Source organism: Theobroma umbraticum, unplaced genomic scaffold, assembly GCF_002168275.2.
Source record: "Theobroma umbraticum cultivar Fairchild unplaced genomic scaffold, ASM216827v3 scaffold_30.0, whole genome shotgun sequence".
In the NCBI taxonomy this organism is placed as follows: domain Eukaryota; kingdom Viridiplantae; phylum Streptophyta; class Magnoliopsida; order Malvales; family Malvaceae; genus Theobroma; species Theobroma umbraticum.
Genome location: NW_018397254.1, coordinates 12,380,953 through 12,402,080, shown reverse-complemented (window position 1 = coordinate 12,402,080; position 21,128 = coordinate 12,380,953). Strand labels below are relative to the sequence as shown.

At 30.2% G+C, this 21,128-nt stretch overlaps 1 protein-coding gene across 1 annotated transcript; it reads left to right on the top strand.

Moving 5' to 3' along the window:
• Window positions 1-15,509: 15,509 nt before the first annotated feature.
• LOC110414648 (putative O-methyltransferase 3) lies at window positions 15,510-18,678 on the top strand. The gene is made up of 2 exons (XM_021425958.1): window positions 15,510-16,317; window positions 18,234-18,678. Exons 1-2 carry the CDS (start codon window positions 15,532-15,534, stop codon window positions 18,540-18,542), a joined length of 1,095 nt encoding a protein of 364 aa, XP_021281633.1. The 5' UTR covers window positions 15,510-15,531; the 3' UTR covers window positions 18,543-18,678.
• Window positions 18,679-21,128: the final 2,450 nt, after the last annotated feature.

The window sequence follows — 21,128 nt, the reverse complement described above, 5'->3', positions numbered from 1 at the left end:
CAATTCGATCAATTTTTCAGTTTGAAATATTTTTGCTCTCTCTTACTTAAAAATGAATTTTTTTTTTGGCTTGATAGAATTTGTTATAATTGTTTTAGTAGAACTGGCATAGGTCACCTTCATCGCTTATATATATATAGAGATTTGCTTTTTCATCTTCTTGAATAATTTACTAAAAATTTTAAACAAAGCCCTTAGTTACCTACCTATAAACTCTAGCTTTACCCTTTTTCAATGAAATTCAATCAATTAAGAATGGTTAAGTACCTAAATAAACCCTTGAATTATATTAAGAAAGTTAATTAAATTTTTATATATTTATTGTGTTTAATTAAATTTTTATTTTAAATCAAATAAATCTCTTTAATTAGCTGTTAACTAACTTCTATTAGTTACTAATATAATTGACACTTTTATATCACGTGTCATATTGACTTGTCATTTTGATAACATCAATATTACTCTGCAGATGATGTAACTATAAAACTTGTCACTTAGAAATTGTATGATTACCCTTTTCCCTACCACGTTACTAAAAATAATTAAATGAAAATTTTAAAAAAATCAAAAAGCATAAAACTAAATCCTTATTATCAAACTCAATATTGGCTTATATATATATTACATTTTCTATTGATGTCGTAGAAAACAAAATTCTACTATAATTCTCAAATAAAATCTATTTCCGTTCTTGTATAATTTGGTTTAAAAAAATGAAATTTTTGATTCTATTCTTGATTTAGGGGTTTTTTAAATGAAAGTTATTTAATACAATTAGAATTATCATTAACAAGCTTTTCAAAAAAAAAAAGAATTATCATTAACAAATTGGATAAATTTTATTAATATTTATAATAAAAAATTTATATAAATTGTTAAATACTATTAAAATTAAGAAAAATAATTTTTAATGAATATCATTAAATGCAATTAAAATTGTTATTTATAAAACAGATAAATCTTATTAAAAGAAATCTACAATAATAATTGAGAAATAAAATGAAGAAAATGTAGCTCTGTGTCAATTAAAAAAAATTTAACACCATCTGTATTTTATAAATATAGATTAAATAGATGCTAGATAGTGTAGATAAATGTGGATGTAGTTGCATGAGATCTCAAGGGGTTGTTAAAATGGAAAAAGGAAGGCATGAGGTGGAGGAAGGGGCAAGGGAAAAAGGAAAAGTGGAAAGAAAAGAGTCAATAATCCTTGAATAGAATATTAATTAACAAAAATAAAAAATTAATATAAACTTGATTAGGTGGATAAAGTTAGATTTGGACATGTAAAAGTGAGACATTAAAGCGATTTAGTAGCCAATTTATTGGTAAATCAAATCAAATATTGTGGTTTTAGTTGCAGTATCCGGTCCTTGGAAAACACAACCCAAAATGCATGATACGGATCAAAACGTTTTCCATGTGTGAGTGTCAGTGGAACACACCAAGGCTTTGTCATTGCTTTTGGATTAACTTTTTTGCTTAATATAATATATAATATATATTTGTAATAGTGTTTAAATAAAATATTATTAGATGGAGTTTTCTTCTCTCCAACCCAGTTATTGAAAACTTTAAAAATAGTATATATGGATCAATTGATAATGACAAATTATAAATAGTTCTCATAATGATATATATGGAACAACATTTTTGTTATAAATGCAACAAAATCATTGTTTTTAATTTTGAGAGTCCCATATGTATATATTAATAGTATAATATGAATCTATTAAAAACGACAAATCATAGATATTTCTTATATATGGTTCCACATTTCTTTTATAAATGAAACAAAATTATTATTTTTTATTTTGAAAGGCCATGTATATTGATATGGGCCATATATATTAATAGTATGGATCTATTAATAATGAAAATTTTTAAATATTTCTTATATATATATATGGACTCCACACTTTTTTATAAATGTAATAAAATTATTATTAATTTTTAAGAGCTCACATATATTGATATGATAAATTTTAATGATGCATCAGTGTTTAATTGATTATGTTTAATTATTTTTTCTTATTATTGCGGATACACAAATATGAGTAAACTAAATAACACAAAGAAAACTTGTAAACCTAGTATATGTTGTGAAATATAACTTTGAAAGAAACTATTAGAGAGAAGTAGTCAGAATATAAAAAGATCTTTTATTTCTTTTCTTCTTCTAGTGTGCTTACCATCAACTACAATGTTTTTGTTTATATGCACTCATTGATGGAGGAAAAATAAATTTACATAAATAGAGGGGATGAACTTAGTAGAGAGGAATGTTCATACATTGAATGAAACCAAGAGATAGCAATGTACCAACATAAATATGTATATTAGACATGAAGAGATACATTGGATGTTATGAAATACAATGGATATTCACATATATTCATAACACTCCCTCTTGAATGTCTATTGTGCTACCCCATTAAAAACCTTAAGTTGGAAAAACCTTGTGGAAGAAAAACCAATCAAAAAGAAAAAAGAGTATAGTGCATAGCTTATAATTGCATTCCCTTAATTGCTCCATATTGCCATTTTTGGACTACCTAATTAAAAACCTTAAGTCTGAAAAACCCAAGGAGACAAAAATTAGTTCAAAGGAAAAAAGAGTACAATGCATAGTCCATAATTGCTCCTTTTCAATTAAGCCATATTGCCACTTTTAGAATTTACCATTTGTAGAGCATTTGATACTTTGCCACTACAAGGCCAAATCAATCTTGCATTTTGTTAACTTGCCGCATTTCAATGCTATGTACTAATTTCTCAAATGTTGATGTTGGCAATGATTTGATAAAAAGATCTGCAAGATTATTGGTGGAGTGAATCTCTTTAACGTTAACTTGTCGACTTTCATGAAGTAAGTGCATGGAGAAAAATTTCAACGAGATATGCTTGGTCCTGTCAGCTTTTAATATATCTTCATCTGAGCTATGCAACACAAGCAGCATTATCTTTATACATTATAGTAGGAGAATTTGTAAGTAGTGCTAACAACAAGAATTATCAATATGCGTTATAATGGATCTCAACTAAACACACTCTTTTCCAACCTCATATAGAGCGATAATCTCGAAGTGGTTGGAGGATGTAGCTACTAGCATTTGCTTAGTAGAGCTCCAAGAAATGGTGGTACCATTATAGCAAAATAAATAACTGGTTTAAGAGTGAGCTTTCTGCGGATTAAATTTATATCCCGTATTAGCGTATCCAACTAAACTAGAGTTAGTGGAATCCTCGGAATAATATAATCCAAAATCTATGATTTCTTGAAGATAATGAAAGATATGTTTTATTCCATTCTAATGTTACCGGGTTGGATCAAAACTAAAACGCGCTAATAAATTTACCGCAAAAGCGATATTTGGTCTTGTACATTATGCCAAGTACATCAAAGCCTTAACTGCATTTAGATATGATACTTCAGCACCAAGTATCTCCTTATTAAGTAGTTTAGGACAAAACAAGTCCTTTAGGGATCAAGAGACCTTACAACCATAGAGGTGCGTAATGGGTGAGCCTTGTCCACGTTAAAATGTTTAAGTAATCTCTCAATATATGCTGACTGATGGACAAGTATTCCATTTGCTTTGTGCTCAAGCTCTAGACCAAGACAAAGTTTGGTTTTACTTAAATCTTTAACTTCAAGCTCCTTTTTCAAATATTCAATTGTTGTAGATAACTCTTTTGGAGTTCCAATCAAATTCATATCGTCAACATAAACTATTATCATAGCGAATTTGGTTTTCGATTTCTTAATAAACACGCATGGCATTTTGAATCCCTTGAAAATTTTCATATAAATATTAAAGTCTAATGAACCATATAGATATGTCGTCACAATGTCCATTAAACGCATTTTTTGTTTTACATGAACTACTAGGCTAATAAGGAAACAAAATATAATTATATCCATCATAGGTGAATATGTCTCATCATAATCAATCCCAAGTCTCTGAAAGAAGTCTTAGGGAAACAAAATGTAATCATATCTATCACAGGTGAATACGTCTCATCATAATCAATCCCAATTTTCTAAGAGAAGCCTTAGGCAATAAGTCGTGCTTTATAATTCATGACCTCGTTTTTTTCATTTCGGTTCCTGATAAAGACTCACTTGTATCCAACGGGCTTTGCATGCTCGGGGATTTGAGCTATTGGCTCGAAAACCTTTTGTTGAGCTAAGGAAGCCAATTTAGTTTGGATTGCTTCCTCCCACTTAAGTCAATCTTGCCTTTGATGACATTCAATAATAGATTGCAGTTCATAATCATCATTATAATGTTATCAGCAATTAAGAGTGCAAAAGCATCGTCGATGATTATCTCATTTCGCTCTCAAATCACATTGCTATATGAAATGGGAAACTCAGTATTCTTGAGGTCAGTGGTCTTTTCATGGGTTCGTGCCTTTTTAAAGGTAATAGGCTCTTCTAGAGCAAGCTTAGCACTAGGCTATTTTGGAGTGGATTACTGATTCCTCCCCCTTCATTTTTGAATACAATGTTTTTTGATTCTATTAGTCTTTCACGCTTCAAGTGTGAGCCATTATGATCCATTTCAACCTGTTCTTTAAAAACAACAAACCTAGTTGGAATATGAGACTTTATAACCTTGGCAACATCATTAAATGCTTTAGGAAGTTTATTGGCAATAGCTTGTAAATGGATTATACGTTGTACCTCATTTTCACATTCAAGAGTTCTTGAATTTAAATGAGATAGATTTTTCTCATTCTAGGAGAATATCTCAACTGGTTTCTACATCTCAGCCATTGAAGCCTTAGGTATCTTAATCGGTGGAAACACTATTTCATCGAAAAGACAATCTACGAATTTAGCGGTAAAAAGATCACTCATCGTTAGTTTTAATAACTTAATAATGGATGCTGAATCAAACCCAACATAAATCCCCAAATGGCATTGAAGACCCATTTTAGTTCTTTTTAGTGGTTTTATGGGCACCTGCACAGTGCAACCAAAGGTGTGTAAATATGAAATGTCTGGTTCATAGCCTAGAACCAACTACATAGGAGACTATAAGAGATTAGCAGTGGTCTGCAATCTAATAAGTGTCATCGCATGCAAAATAGCATGGCCCCACGTTGAATAATTGGGCTTTGTTCTCAATAATAAAGTACATGTGATAATTTGGATGTGTTTAATCAGAGATTTTGCCAATCCATTATGAGTACGAACAAGTGGAATTGGGTGCTCAACCTCGATTTGTAGTGAAGCACAATACGTATAAAAAATCTTTGATGTAAATTCACCAGCATTATCCATCCTTATGCTCTTGATTGAATAATTAGGAAAATGTGCTTGGAGCTTTATAATCTGTGCAAGTAAACATCCAAAGGCAACTTTGCGCGAAGATAACCATCAAACATAGGACCATTTGTCAAATGCGTCCACTAATAACATGAAATATCGGAACAACCCACTTATCGGTTGTATTGATCCATAAATATCATCCTAGATTCTTTGCTAGAATGAAGGGGATTCAATATTTACCTTTATCATAGAAGATTTATTAATGAGCTTTCCTTATGGATAAGTTTCACAAGTATAATCTTTGAACAACAAAACCTTTTTATCCTTTAAAGGGTGTCCTTTAGCATTTTGGATTATCCTATGTATCATCGTAGCTCCCAAAAAACCCAGGCGATCATCCCAAAGTCTAAACTCATTGGGATTTACCAGTTTCTAGGACATGGTAATGTAGGATTCAACAATTGTAATAGTAACACAATACAATCCTACAGTTGAAGCTTTTAGCTTTTCATGGATGGTCTTCTGGCCCATATTGTAAGAAATGTTGCAAAGATATTCCTTATTTTGCTCATAAATTGTCTCAAGATGATACCCATTATGACATACATCTTTGAAGCTAAGTAGATTCTCTTTGATCTATTGCTTAGCAATACATCCTCGATATGCAAGGTGGTGCCATTTGGCAGAACAATTATGGGATTTTCAGAGCCATCAATTAATCCTAATAGGACTTGATATTGTATGGACATTTGCTTTACGTAATCTTACACTCGAGAAAAAGTGCTTGTCATAAAATATAGTATTTGTTGTTGCATTATCAAGTAAACAGACATCTTTCTTTTTCTCGGTGATTCCCATTTGCACTTATATTGACAACTTCAGGTGTCAAGTATCATGAACATTTGCAAATTAATGATAGGATAAATTTCATAATAATTTTTATTAAACAACGATATTGTTCTTCTTTGGGAGCAATTAACCAATGGTAATACATTTAAAGATAAAAAAAGAGAAAATCAATAAAATCCTCAAACCCTAAGTTTGGGTTATCCTTCACTAATTTGATGCCTTATTTTGGCAATCATGCTCGTTCTTGGGTTTCTTGCCCTTGTCATGATTCGAGCCAAGATTGGATAGCCTAGGGCAGTTAAATTTCCCGCCATGCCAACATGGGTTATGCCCTTACCTGTGCTTATGACCCATAAATTGGCTTGTGTTCTTACCAGAGCTAACATTTTCCTCAAGCAATGCTTACGAGCCAATAGGTCTAAGATCATTGTTCTTGAGTAGTAGTTCATTAGTCTACTCGACAATAAGGAAGAGATAAAATCAACTTCGAGTACATCTTAAATTGACACTGCAGGTATTGTTGTAGTAATACAATATTTGAAGCAGGGAAAATGGAGAAAGTTTTCTCTAATAGTTCTGATTTAGTGAGATTAACACTGCATAACTCTAGCTGAGATAATATCAAATAAAGTTGAGTTATAGTCAAACACTAATTTAAAATATTGCAGCTTAAGATGTTGCCAGTCATACTCTGCTTGAGGAAAGATAACAGTCTTGGTATGATCATACCTTTCTTTCAACCTCGTCCACAGGATCTCAATATCTCGGATAGATAAATATTGAGTTTTTAAGCTCTCATGCAAATGACAGTGAAGGAAAATCAGTGCATTCGCTTTATCTTTGTCATTTGCATTTCTGTCTTTAATAGTTGCATTAACAAGACCTTGCCTTTGGAGATGTATCTTCACATCAAAGCACGAAGACAAATAATTACTTCCACTTACTTCCAAGATGTGGAACTTGGTGTTGGTTCCAAAAAGAGTGTTAAAGGGGTGAATAGCACTTTAAAAATATTTTGAAGGTAAGTTTAGAAATTAGAAAACCGTTTGGAAGATTTAAGATGGTTGATTGAGAGCTTGTGAAGGTTAGTGAACACCAAGTAAAGAAAGGTTGAAAGAAATGGACAAAACACAATATTTATAGTGGTTTGGTCCATCTGACCTACATCCATTATCTTGATCTTCACAATTAAAGATTTTCAACCTAACTTCATTAAAACTAGTGGAATTAATAGCTTCCACCAAGCTTTTACAAGGTGAGCTTCTAACCCAAGCTTAAAACCCTTTTATAACAAGTTCTAAGCTTTCCTTAGCTTAGACTACCCCTTAGAGTGTCTCGTACACTCTAAGTAAATAAGAAATAAAAGATAAAATAAGATATAAATGAATATCTAACTGATCTAAGTTGTACAAGCTTCAGCACAAACACTTTCACAAAGATAGGAGTGGAATACAAGTGTTAAGAAAAGGTTTTTGAATGTTTTTTGATCAAAATCACTATTGGTAGCTTCTCTATATCATTTTTGACTACTAAAGAGACTTTAAATACTTAGGAGACTAATTATAGCAGTTAAAGATAGTTTCTAGCCATTACTAGCCATTATTTTATCTTTTAACGGCTCTTTTCAAATTGGCAGACAGTATTCCATTAACTGATTACAAGTAGCTCTAACCGATTACAGCTTCTCTACCTTGCACTGTCTTACTACTGTGTACTTTGCTCTAATCAATTATAGAAGACTTTAACCAATTAAGAGATCTTTTTTTTCATGCTTTTCTTCTTCAGCAAACTTCCTTTAACTGGTTATGATAGGCTCTAACTAATTACAGACTTTCTATTTTTATTTTTCTTTACATAGAAGTGTTCCTTTAATTAGTTAATTCTTTCCTTAACTGATTGAAATGTTCATTCTTTCAAACATAATTGATTAAAATTAGCTTTAATCAACTATAAAACTTTAGATTTTGAACTTCTCCATTTTGGCTCCTTTCAACAATCAACTATTTTTTTGAACTTAATTTTGATGCATGAAAGTACTGGGTCTATGTGCTCCAACCAATTAACCAGACTTCTTAACTGATTAACATAACTTTAAATTTAGCTTCTAGCACTTCCTTAATTAGTTAAGCCCAATGTTAATTGATTAAGGGTCCTTTATCTTGCTTTTAAGTTAGTGCCTAATTTTGCCTTACTGATTAAGGCTTTATGTTAGTCAATTAACAACAAGCTATCTTCACTAAGTCTTTTCCTTTTTGATTCTTTAACTGATTAAACAATTTTGTAATTAAGAAAGCTTTTTGACTTGCTTCCAAACAACAAATATATTAAGAGTTTAAAACTTTGTCCTGCACACTTAAATAAAGTAATTAGACATCAACAAGTGGAAACGTTTTGTTATCATCAAAAATACATAAAGTTAACATTCTTCCTTTTTTTCGATGATGCCAAACTGCTTCTAGATTAAGAGTGTAATGTCTGTGCATTTTCTATATGTATATACAGTTGAAGGAGTACTCCCCCTTAATCTATTCTTCCCTTTAATATGGCTATACATAAAAAATTTCAAGATTTCTTTACCAAATATAACATTAATCTCATATGTGCAGAGATTTATAAACAATCATTAACAATATATATAAATATATATATATATATATATAACATGACCAATCCAACAATTGTTCAAAAACAAACACGTAGCAACAAAATGAAAACAGATAAACACATTACATTACATTATATTTTTCTCTTATCTTTTCCCTTTTTTTTGTCATCATTAAAAAATATAGGACCATAACAACATAATGTATTTAATTTTAGTACAACCAAAATCTTAGTTCCTTCTCCTCTTTTTTATTATTATTATCAATTATGAAACCAATAAGTTTTCAATTGTTAAAACACTAATTGTTAGGAGAGAAATCATAAGCCTAGAATAAAAGCGTATTTAAGTAGATATTTAATATTTTCATCTAATACTCAAGTATTCATGGAACTAGATGAGTATGAGCATTTAAATAAGTGTTCAATATATGTATCAAATGCTTATAGTTTCTAGAAATATTTGTAAAGTAGTTCCTAGGCATGTCTAAGGTGTCATTAGTCTTCAAGCTTCATTTTCAATTATCATCAAGTATTGTCAATAATTAATCATAATCAAGTATTCATTATTTATTCTCAATCACTATTTAGCAAGTATTCTAAAAAAATTCTCTAAATCATGAATATAATTTGTTTAATGAAATGCAAACATGATTTCAGTTTCATAAGAATAAACACATACCCATTCAAAAATATGCAAGCATTGAACTTCAATGCGATACATGCTATTTCTCAATAATCCTCATAATTCATGAGTGTGAAATATTAAAAGTAAAGTACTCAACTCATGAATATGTCAAAAGTGAACATATAATCATCAATGAATACCAATTGTCAAAATTTAAGAAAGAGATATTCAATCAAAGCACATTAGGAATTCATTGTTAAATAAAGCTATAGGCCATATTTCATTTGACATGTGAAGTTATTTATGATAACCTATAAGCTAAAGTTTGATGCACAGAAAATCTTTAGATCATGTAAACATAGAGGCTCAATGAAGACATAGTGAACATTCAACTGCATATTCAAAATAAATTTCAACCATGTCAACACACAATATATATCATGATCAAGCTTGACAATTAAATTAATATTCAAATGTATAGCTCAAGTCAAGTTTTAAACTTCAAACCTTAAGGTTAAGCACAATGAAAAATCATGTAAGCATCTGTCTTGACCAATATAATAGATGAATCAAAATTTATTTTCATGAAGTGCAACAAGTTCATCATGATCAATATCATAAGTAGAATCAAAAAATCAATCTTGAAACAATCATTTAAGTATAATCATAAAGCTTATTTTAAGAATTGATCTTAGGATTCATTGAAAAGATTTTCAACATAAACACATGAACATTTTATTCTTAGGTGATGATATTAGTTATGTAAGTACATAAGTTCAAGCATTCATGAATAATTTTTCTTTTTTTATTTTTAACACTATAAACACAAGGAAAGTATGTATTTGCATCAAATGATCATGACAGTGTTCACAATACATGTTTTCAAGAATAAAAACTCATCATTGGAAGATATTCATGAAAGGATTTAATATAATGGACAAAAAGTGAAGTAAGAAGACATTTTAAAGTTCAAAAACTATCCATTTTAGCTTCAGAGCATTTAGAAGTCTACTACCAAAACTTTAGGAGTTAATTATGATTTCTTCACCATAAAAACCAGAAAAGGTGTAGAGAATGCAATTTGCTATGGTGCAATGGTTCCAAATCATGGATTTATGTAAATATGAATTAAATTTCTAAAATGACCATGTTTAGAACATTATTTTGAGCATGTATAGCTTAAGATTCTTCAAGGAAAACATGTGAACTTAAAATTTGACTTTTATTGCTCATTGTTCACAAGTGCTTGAGGTTTGAAGGCTTATTTGAAGAATCATGTTTCTAATATGTTCAACTATGCTTAATTTTCATCATGAAGCATGAATATGTTGTATGAAATGTTCAACAAGCATGTCGAGCAATGTTAAGCATGACAAGCAATTAACCTAATATTCTCAACATTTCTTAACATAAGGCATACTTGTTCAAATAATTACACCTTCAAGAGTGACAAGTATTCAAAATGCCATCAAATTATCATATTTAAGATTATGCTTAATAAAATACTTTTACTTAAATTCACAAGTCATGAGAGAAATGTCAAGCATAATGGAATTTGAGCAAAGTCAATAGATCAATTTCAATTAAAAGAAATTATAGTCAATAGTTTATATGGTAATCTCTCTCCATATATCTAATTATTCTTGAGAAGAATTGTTATTGGAGGAAATATCTAATCATTTTCGCAACTCTTTTTCCAAATTCTTCAGTAAACTAATCCTTGTTGTAATCTCTCCCAACTTCAATCTCAGGTTTGCTAATATTATATATAAGCTGTAATGTTAGTTCACATTCTTGAGGAAGTATTTGTTCATAGAATATTGGCAATTACAAGAGTGCAACTTTTAAAGTTAGTCAAGTGTACATAAAGATCTTTTATAAAGTAAAATTTTTTATTAAAATTAAATTAAAATATGAAAAAATAGAACTAATCTCAAATATATCAACACAAAAATATATTGTTAATTTATTCAAGCACATGCAATCTATTTGAGAGATTGATTTAGCATATTTTAAACTTGTATTCGTTTTAGTTTTGAAGTCGATAAATTATGATTATAAAACAAAAATCAAAACATGCATGTAAAATATATATTTATTGAAATGAATTAAAAAAATATTTATTTTGAGAAATTTATCACGTCAATTGTATAAATTGCTTGAAGAATCTCTTACTTGTCACGTAAGCAAAATATGAGCATGTACCCCATTCCCAAATCCAAGCTAATTACACAAACCTCCTGCCAAACCTTTTCAAGTTGTGATATGGTTTAAAAACGAAGTTGCCGATATATATAATGTTACTAGATTTAGTTTGATAAGGAAGATTTAGTTTGTAATTTTTTTAAATTCTTCATCCAATTATTTTTTGACATGTGGTAGGAAAAAAGGTCATAGCACAATTTTTAGGTAACAGGTTTTATTGCTACATCATTTGTCAAGTGGCATTAATGTCATCAAAATAACATGTCAACATGCCACATAGTATAAAAGTGCTAATTATATCATTAATTAACGAAAGTTAGTCAATACTTAATTAGATAGGCTTAAAATAAAAATTTAAGGATTTAATTGAATACAATAAAGGTATAAGAATTTAGTTAGCTTTTTTAATATAATTCAAGAGTTTATTTAGGTATTTAACCATTTTAAATTGATTGAATTTCATTGAACAAGGGTAATAGAGTTCATAGATAACTAAGGGTTTTTGTTTAAAATTTAGTAAATTTTTCAAGGAGACAAAAAAGCAAATCTCTAAACTTTCATTATCTATTGATGTCGTTAAAAACAAAATTCTACTATAATTTTCAAATAAAATCTAATTCTATTCTTGTATAATTTGGTTTAAAAAAAGGAAAATTTTAAATCCATTCTTGATTTAGGGGTTTAAATGAAAGTCATTTAATACAATTAGGATTATCATTAACAAGCTTTTAAAAAAAAAAAAGAATTATCGTTAAGAAATTGGATAAATTTTATTAATATTTATAATAAAAAATTTATATAAATTATTAAATACTATTAAAATTAAGAAAATTAATTATTGATGAATATCATTAAATGCAATTAAAATTATTATTTAAAAATTAGATAAATCTGATTAAAAACATCTACAATAATAATTTAGAAATATAATGAAAAAAATGTGGTCCTCTATCAATTAAAAAATATTAACACCATCTGTCTTTGTCCATATATTATAAATGATTATAAATATAGATAAATAGATCATAGAGAGTGCAGATAAATGTAGATGTGGTTGCATAAGAGAAAGGAGGGCATGAGGTGGACGAAGGGACAAGGGAAAAAAGAAAGTGGAAAGAAGAGAGGCAATAATTCTTGAATAGAATATTAATTAACAAAAAAAATATATATTAATATAAAATTGATATGGTCGACAAAGTTAGATGTGGACATGTGAAAGTGAGACATCAAAGCGACTCAGCGGCCGAGTTATTGGTAAACCTAATCAAATGTTGTCGTTTTAGTTGCAGTAGCCGGTCCATGAAAAACGCAACCCACATTGGATCAGAGCGTTCTCCACGTGTGAGTGGGACACATCAAAGGTTTGTCATTTCTTTTGACTTAACATTTTTGGTTTTATCAGAATGTTTAGATAAAACGTTGTTAGATGGAGTGTCTTTTCTGTCACGTTAAACGCGCAAACGCATGTCAAATAATATATCCGCATTTGCCTTTAGTTGTTTTATCCATTAAGTGACTGGCTCGCTGTCTAATAATTCATAACCAACTAAGTTATTGAACACTTTAAAATAGTATATATGGATCTATTAATAATGACAACTTATAAATATTTATCATATCGATAACATATATTTGTGGATCAATTTTTTTAAATAAATGCAACAAAATCATTGTTATTAATTTTGAGAGCTCATATCTATAATTTTATATAAGACAAAATCTTGATGAGGTTCCTAGACAGTGTCACATGGGTACATTAACAAGAAAATGCTGTAAGAAAAAAAAAAGATCAAAATTTTCACATGTAGCCATCAAATGAGAGTTGTTATGAGATTCGGTCTTGCACGGGTTGCATCACTGGTGGTCAGTATGAATGGTGGGCTGCAATTGGTAAGACTTATCAAGTCAAATTCAATTATATATTAACAGTATAGTATGAATATATTAATAATGATAAATTATAGATATTTCTTATATATGGATCTAGAGGTTAGCAAAACCAATCCAGACCAATTACCCATCTAAATCAAATACGATTTTGGTAAAACGGTTATATCTAATCGGTCTATTGGATTAATTAGTCCAAATGTTTAGTCTAATTAGTTTTTTGATTCGTTCTCGATTTTAAAATTTTTGAACCAATAGACAAAAAAAACCAAACTAGTTATATATATATATAATTTTTTTATATATTAAGAAGAGTTGATGGTAAACTTAATTAATAATATACTTAAAACATATTAAGGTATTATATGTACATATACAAATAATAATTATAATAATTTAATATTAGTTATATATATTTATTTATAAATCTGTATTAATATAAAATTACAAGTTATATATTTTAAATGATATAACTTATATGTTAATATTATAATATATGATAATAAATATCCTACATATTAATATGTTATAATTATTACACTTTAACAATGTTTCGTAATGTAAAATGTTATGAATATATATATAATTATATAAATATAATATACATACATATATTTAATTTATACATAAACATTATTATAATTTATAATAAATTTTATTTATATGATTACATTAAATAAATTTATTAGTTATTATCTTAGATTTTATAATATATTGTTTATAATTAATTATTATCTATATAAACTTTGATATAAAATATTATAACATATAAGTTATGTCATTAATTTCATATATATATATATATATATAATAAAGTAATATCTTATATATACATATATTAATTTATACATAAGCATTACTATAACTTATAATGGACTTTATTTATATGATTACATTTAATAACTTTATTAGTTATCATCTTAGATTTTATAACATATTGTTTATAATTAGTTATTATTTATAAAAACTTGATATAAAACATTTGAGCATATAATTTGTATCATTAATTATATATATAATAAAGTAATATATTATATATACATATATTTAATTTATACATAAGTATTACTATAACTTATAATAAACTTTATTTATATGGTTACACTTAATAAGTTTATTAGCTAACACTTAATAAGTTTATTAGCTATCACTTTAAATTTTATAATATACTGTTTATAATCAGTTATTATTTATACAAACTTTGATATAAAACATTATAACATATAAATTATATCATTAATTTTACATATATATAATTATGGATGAAGTTTATAAGGTTTAATATTATAATTTGTAAAAAAATATATTAAAATTTTGGTCTATTGGTCCAAAACTAGACCAACCAAACCACTTCTATATTTAGTTGATTTGATCTTTCTTTATATTTGATCGGTTTTAATCGATTTTTTAAAAATGATTGGTCTATTTGATACTAAATATAATGAACTGAACCACCGAATCTACCAATTTGCTCACCCCTATATGGATCCACAATTCTTTTATAAATGTAACAAAATTATTATTTTTTATTTTGAGAGCCCATGTATATTGATATGTGCCATATATATTAATAGTATGGATCTATTAATAATGATAAATTATTAATATTTCTTATATATATATATATATATGGACTCCATGTTTTTTTTATAAACGTAACAAAATTATTATTATTATTTTTAAGAGCCCATATACATTGATATGATAAATTTTAATCACACATAATTATTTAATTGATTATGTCTAATTACTTTTTTATTATTTTTTGGTAGTCGAAAACCTGTAAGCCTAGTATTGTACTTATCATGAGAAACACATTTCTGCCTTTAGCTAAAGGAGAAAGATATTGTGAATTTAGTTGATGTGGAACTTAACAAGCATGCCCCGACAAACTAATTTAATAGACACATTTCTTATTATAGTATGCCTTTTTGTCCATGGGTTTAATTGATTAAATTATATTAGTAGGCAAAAATTCGTCTAAGAGGACCATCTCCACTACTCTTTATATAGCATATTTGAGTGCCTTAATGCTTTACAACAAATTAAAAAGAAAGACCTTGCATACATCAAGATAGAGATGGATGTGTTCTGTGTGAATGGGGAGAAGCATGTAAATGATCATGAGCTACTTCAGGCTCAATCTCACGTATGGAACTACTTGTTCAACTTCATAAACTCCATGTCTCTAAAATGTGCAATTGATTTAGGCATTCCCGACATCATTCAAAACCATGGCAAGCCCATGAAGGTTACCGAGCTGGTTGCTGCGCTGCCGATCAATGCTACCAAAGCGAGCAGCATATATCGGCTCATGCGCATTTTAGTTCACTCGGGCTTCTTTGAGCGACAAAAGCTAGGCACAAACGACCAAGAAGAAGGGTATGTTCTTACCAACGCTTCGCGTCTCCTGCTCAACGGTGATCCCTTGAGTGTGACACCTTTCTTGAAGGCTATGATGGATCCCATTCTAACAAAGCCTTGGCATTTTCTAGGTGCCTGGTTCCAAAATGATGACCCGACCCCATTTGATACCGCGCATGGGAGGACATTTTGGGACTATGGTGGCCATGACCCAATGCTTAGCCATTTTTTTAATGAAGGCATGGCCAGTGATGCTCGATTGGTTAGTAGCATATTGATTCACAAGTGTAAGGGGGTGTTTGAGGGATTGAAGTCGTTGGCGGATGTTGGGGGTGGCACAGGAACCGTGGCCAAGGCCATTTCTGATGCATTTCCATACTTGGAGTGCACTGTGTTTGATCTTCCTCATGTTGTTGCTGGCTTGCAAGGCCGTGGGAACTTAAAATTTGTTGGAGGAGACATGTTTGAGGCAGTTCCAGCTGCAGACGCAGTTTTACTCAAGGTTTTTGCTAACTTTATTCTTATTTTCTCCTTTTAATTTTTTTTTTTTAAATTTTTTGCTTGTAAAATCCCAAATTAAATAAAATAAAAAATCCCGAATCCATTACCGTCCTTTTCCCAAACAAAACCACACCTCTAAACTGCAGGAATCTCCAAAAGCTGAATCTCAATTTACCGATCAATGTAGAGATCACACACTTCCAACCTAAAACTACTCAACAAATTGGTATCCTAAAGACCCCAGAAGGCATATGGACGCAAATAACGCAACGGCTGACCAAAGTAAACCCTTTCGCAGTTTTAACAATAGAAAATTCAAGGCAAGTACCGTAAGAATACTCCATCGACCAACCAAACGCAACCCCAGGACTTTCAATAACCAGACTCATTCGACAAAGACAAGTGCCGATGCTTGTCTGTGCAGAATTATCCCCGTGTTTTAATTCCACCTCACCTATCCTTCAACACAAAAGTTCTCTCCTAAAAATCACCCCAACGAAAACTTGTTTCAGGCGGTCCCCAACCATTCATTCCCATGCTCCATCAATCAAAAAGTCTTCAACAATCTCTTAGCCATTCAAAATAAAATTTGACAATAAATCCAAAAGACCACAGTCAAATAAGCCTCAACATAATCACCCAAACTTTGCTTTCAATGTGAATAAAACCCAAGCCCGTGCTGCCATTTACCTGTGTGACGCCTTACCATCGCGAGTTCCATGCAACCCCAAACCATATGCTAATTCTATACCCCTCAAATTTCAGTCTCCTCGCCATTATCTCTTTATAGATATCTGGATTTATTTCTTATGATTCCTTGTTGCTGGCCTTACCCTTTCCAACTTGGTAAATCTCTCCAACAAGGTCTGCTCACTTCCAACTACCTTTAATCCTAGTGCTTTCCCAAGATTCCAAGTTTCCTTGGCTTCAGCCTTGATGATGCTATTTCTATTTCTAACGTCACTGTCCGATAAGGATAAGTTTGTCGTCCTTTCCTCCTTTCCTTCTGATTTCCTTTCGATTTTCTTCTTTCCCCCTTTCTTCTTCCGTTTCCCTTCTCTATTCCTCCCTCCACCTATTTATACCTCAATATCACTTAACGAACCAACTCTTCGATTTCTTGGTTTCCCAAACCATGGAAATTCGTCCACTTCCTCTGATGCTCACAAATTAGTTGCAAGGTTTAGGGTGCTAAGAAAATCAAATTGAACTGTTCTCTTAAAATTTGGAGATTAAATTTGGTACAAAATTATTACTTGGCCAAGTAAAGACTAGTCTATGTTTACTAATGTTTTGGATTAGCAAGATTTTGATTCATGAATTTGACGATAATAATCATACAAGTTTCTAAATATTGTTTAGTATGTGTATGATCATAGGTAACAGATTATAACATATACCATGTAAGTTATTTTTCTGTCATAGCAACACGTGGCTGGGAGATGAATTTTGGGTTGTTGGGCTCATTTCTTGAATTTTGTCTTATTTTTGACTTGTGAACTATGAGTATTTACCTTTTTGTTTGAGTTGTAACATATATTTAGGGCAATAAATTATCTTATATATCCCTAATTTTTTGTCGAGTGCTCAATTAGCCCAAATAATAGAGAAATTAACCATCCCCTTCATATAGTCAAAATAAAACCAGGTGACATAGCATATAACTCACAAACCCCCAGCTGGACATGTATAAAGAAGAACCAAAAGAATTTAAACTCGTTTTATAGAAATTAGGTCAAGATTTAATAAAGTAAAACTCATCTCCACTTATCTTGTTGTCCTTCTAATAGTTAATAATCGAATTCTTCACTATAAATATTATCACAAGAGTAGAATAGAGAGATTTGTAAATTTAATGAAGTAGCTCAAACTGATTAAATTCGATGAGGTCATTACTTATTTATGATAATTAAACAGTGGATATTGCACGATTGGAATGATGAAGAATGCGTGAAGATTTTGAAGCGCTGTAAAGAGGCAATTTCGCACGGTGGCAAGGGAGGGAAGGCAATTATAATAGACATGGTATTGATGGAGAAGAACCACAAAGTGAATGATGCATCCATCGAAACGCAACTCTTCTTTGACATGTTGATGATGGTGTTGGTGGCTGGAAGAGAGAGGAACGAGGAAGAGTGGGCTACGCTGTTTTGGGCAGCTGGTTTTAGTGACTATAAAATCACTCCTATAATGGGTTTAAGATCTCTCATTGAGGTGTACCCTTAAGAGAGTCTTGCTTTATTCCTATAAGAATAAACATTATGAACTACTATTATTCTTGCTTTATTCTCATTGAGGTGTACCCTTAAAACTACTATTATTAACTTTTATGTTATTGTTACGGTCGTTGGTTTGTACTTGTCTCTACTTCTATTGTCTTATAGTACTAGAAAAAACTGTACTCATCGATTATGAAATAAAACATTACTTCACTTGAATCAGATTTATTGTTTCGCTCACATTGGAATTGTTGGTGTTGTTCTTACTAACTAAAAATTGTTTCAATTTCTTAATTCAAAGGGCTCAACCAATCGGGTTTCTTCTCAAATAAAGAACATAATTCAAGCGAACCTCGATTAGTAATAGTAGTTGAAATGGATGAATTAGCTGAATTAATTGCGCCTTTCTCTCATATTTTTAGGAGCATAGGTAATTGATTATTATTAAACATTGAAAGGAATCTCTTAGCCGAAGCTAAGCAGGTATACAGCTAATAACGACACATTCAGCAGTTAGTGGCTGTAGAGGGAAAAGTTGCAAAATCCCTTAGTAGAGGTTCCCTACATTGCACAAACTCAGAAATTGGCGTGGTCTATTGTACTTCCATTTTTTCCATCGAAAAATAACCTCATTTCTACTCCAGCCCCTCAAATCATGAACCATTGAGTCCAACAACTCCATTGTCTAGCCAGAGGTTCGCATTGTTTTATTGAGCCAAGGCGAGTTTCTTAATCGATAATATTTCATGTTCAAGAAAGGTACCACTCACAAAGTATAACAACCCACAAAAACAACAGCCTCATTCAACACAAGACCTTTATATAAAAAAATTGAACTTTTCCCCGAATTATGCCCATGGAAATCTAGTACAAAAAGTCGCAATTAAGCAATTAATAGTCCAGTAAAATTCGCATGCACTTACAAAAATATCAAGCAATAATGCTTAAACCCAAAAACTGAAACTACAACCCAACAATCACAACCTTTCTAATTGCACCACCTTACTTGAAACAAGACACAAACAACTTAAGAACCTTTAAATTACCTGAAGACATCGCATTATTTCAGTTGGGCCGTCCAATTTCTTTAATTTTCGATGATCACCTCCTCACTAGAATTTAGAATTATCATCAGATAAAGATTCCCCCACCACTCTTCAGTTGTCTTCTTCAATTACCAGATTCTTCGATTTTTTCCAACTCGACCACCCCTATGCTTCAACAGTGATGCTTTTCCTTTCCTCGATTCCTGCTCAATTTCATTCAAGAGGCTAGATTTTCGATTACTCATCTCTGCAAGAAGAGGAAGATTTGCTAAAAGTATTTTCTGTTCAACGGCCGTATCACCCGACTGTTGCAGTCTTGACATTGACTCAACTGTCTTCCACGGGTTCATTATCATCTAAGCCCAATGCCATTGAATCATAGCTCATGACTTGATCTAGCCCATCCTGTCCGGATTCATCCTTTTCTAGCCCATGTTTTGACATCACATGTTCTACTTCTTCCTTTTCCTTTTATAGGTTTCAAAACTTTAATCAACAGATAAAATACCCTTATTTGCTAAATTTTGATCAAAATTATATAAACATTCATTAGTTTTTAAAATAAAAACTCCGTCTTAAAAAAATATTTTTCATTAGATACGTAATTCCAGCCGTTAGCTAACCGTTAATATTTTCATCAACTTACTATCGTAGCAAGAGTAAAAAGATAATTTTACTCTTAAATTAATTTTTATAATTACTATTATATAATTTTATTATTTTATTAATTTAAAAAAAAGCTCCTCATTTGGGGAGCTCCAGAGCACTGGTGTTCTCTTCCTTTGGGAGCATTAGCTAGTGCTCCCTTCCCTTGGGGAACATCGATTGATATTTTTTTTTCTAATTTTTTTAAAAAATAATAATAATTTTTAAAATTAATAAAAAAAAGATATTTTAGTCTTTTCTTAATTTCTATAACGATATTTGCATTTCTAGAACGAAGTGTTCATTTCGAAAACTATTAGATCCACTTGAAATTTTGATTATAATTTAAGAAGGTAGGACTATTTTACCCTTGATCAATTATCACGCCTTCGAACACAACTATCAACCATCTCCCTTTTAAGATCTATCATTTGATTTACCAAATCTTTATTATTGCTAGAATTCAAGTCCCATAATCCTCTTTCCACATCATTTCTCACCCTTTGTCAATGAGTTCCTACTTAAGACTATTTGCCACTTTAGCTTCTTCTTCCGCCTCTAGGGTGAAGCATGGTCTTTGTGACAAATTTGGTCTTGGATTTGCATGTTGGATTACACTCCCCTTCATATTTTCCTTCCCCTTTTTCCTTTTCAAACATTGGAATTTCTTGCACCCAAATCTAGAAAACTTTATTTGCCATCTCCAATTCAATCACTTCATCCAAACATCCTTCTTTATCATTAACAATTTCCATAACACTATAATACAAATTATCACAATTGATCTTTTTATCATCTAAAGATACTGACTCACCCCACACACTGGCAATGTTATAAAACGTGTTATAAAATCTCTATAGAAAAAAACACCATGAACCTCAACACATTTTTTATTGTATTTT

Coding starts and splice junctions, on each gene's coding strand:
- LOC110414648 (XM_021425958.1), top strand. CDS start 15,532: ATGGATGTGTTCTGTGTGAATGGGGAGAAGCATGTAAATGATCATGAG. Junction 16,318..18,233: donor CAGACGCAGTTTTACTCAAG/GTTTTTGCTAAC, acceptor ATAATTAAACAG/TGGATATTGCACGATTGGAA.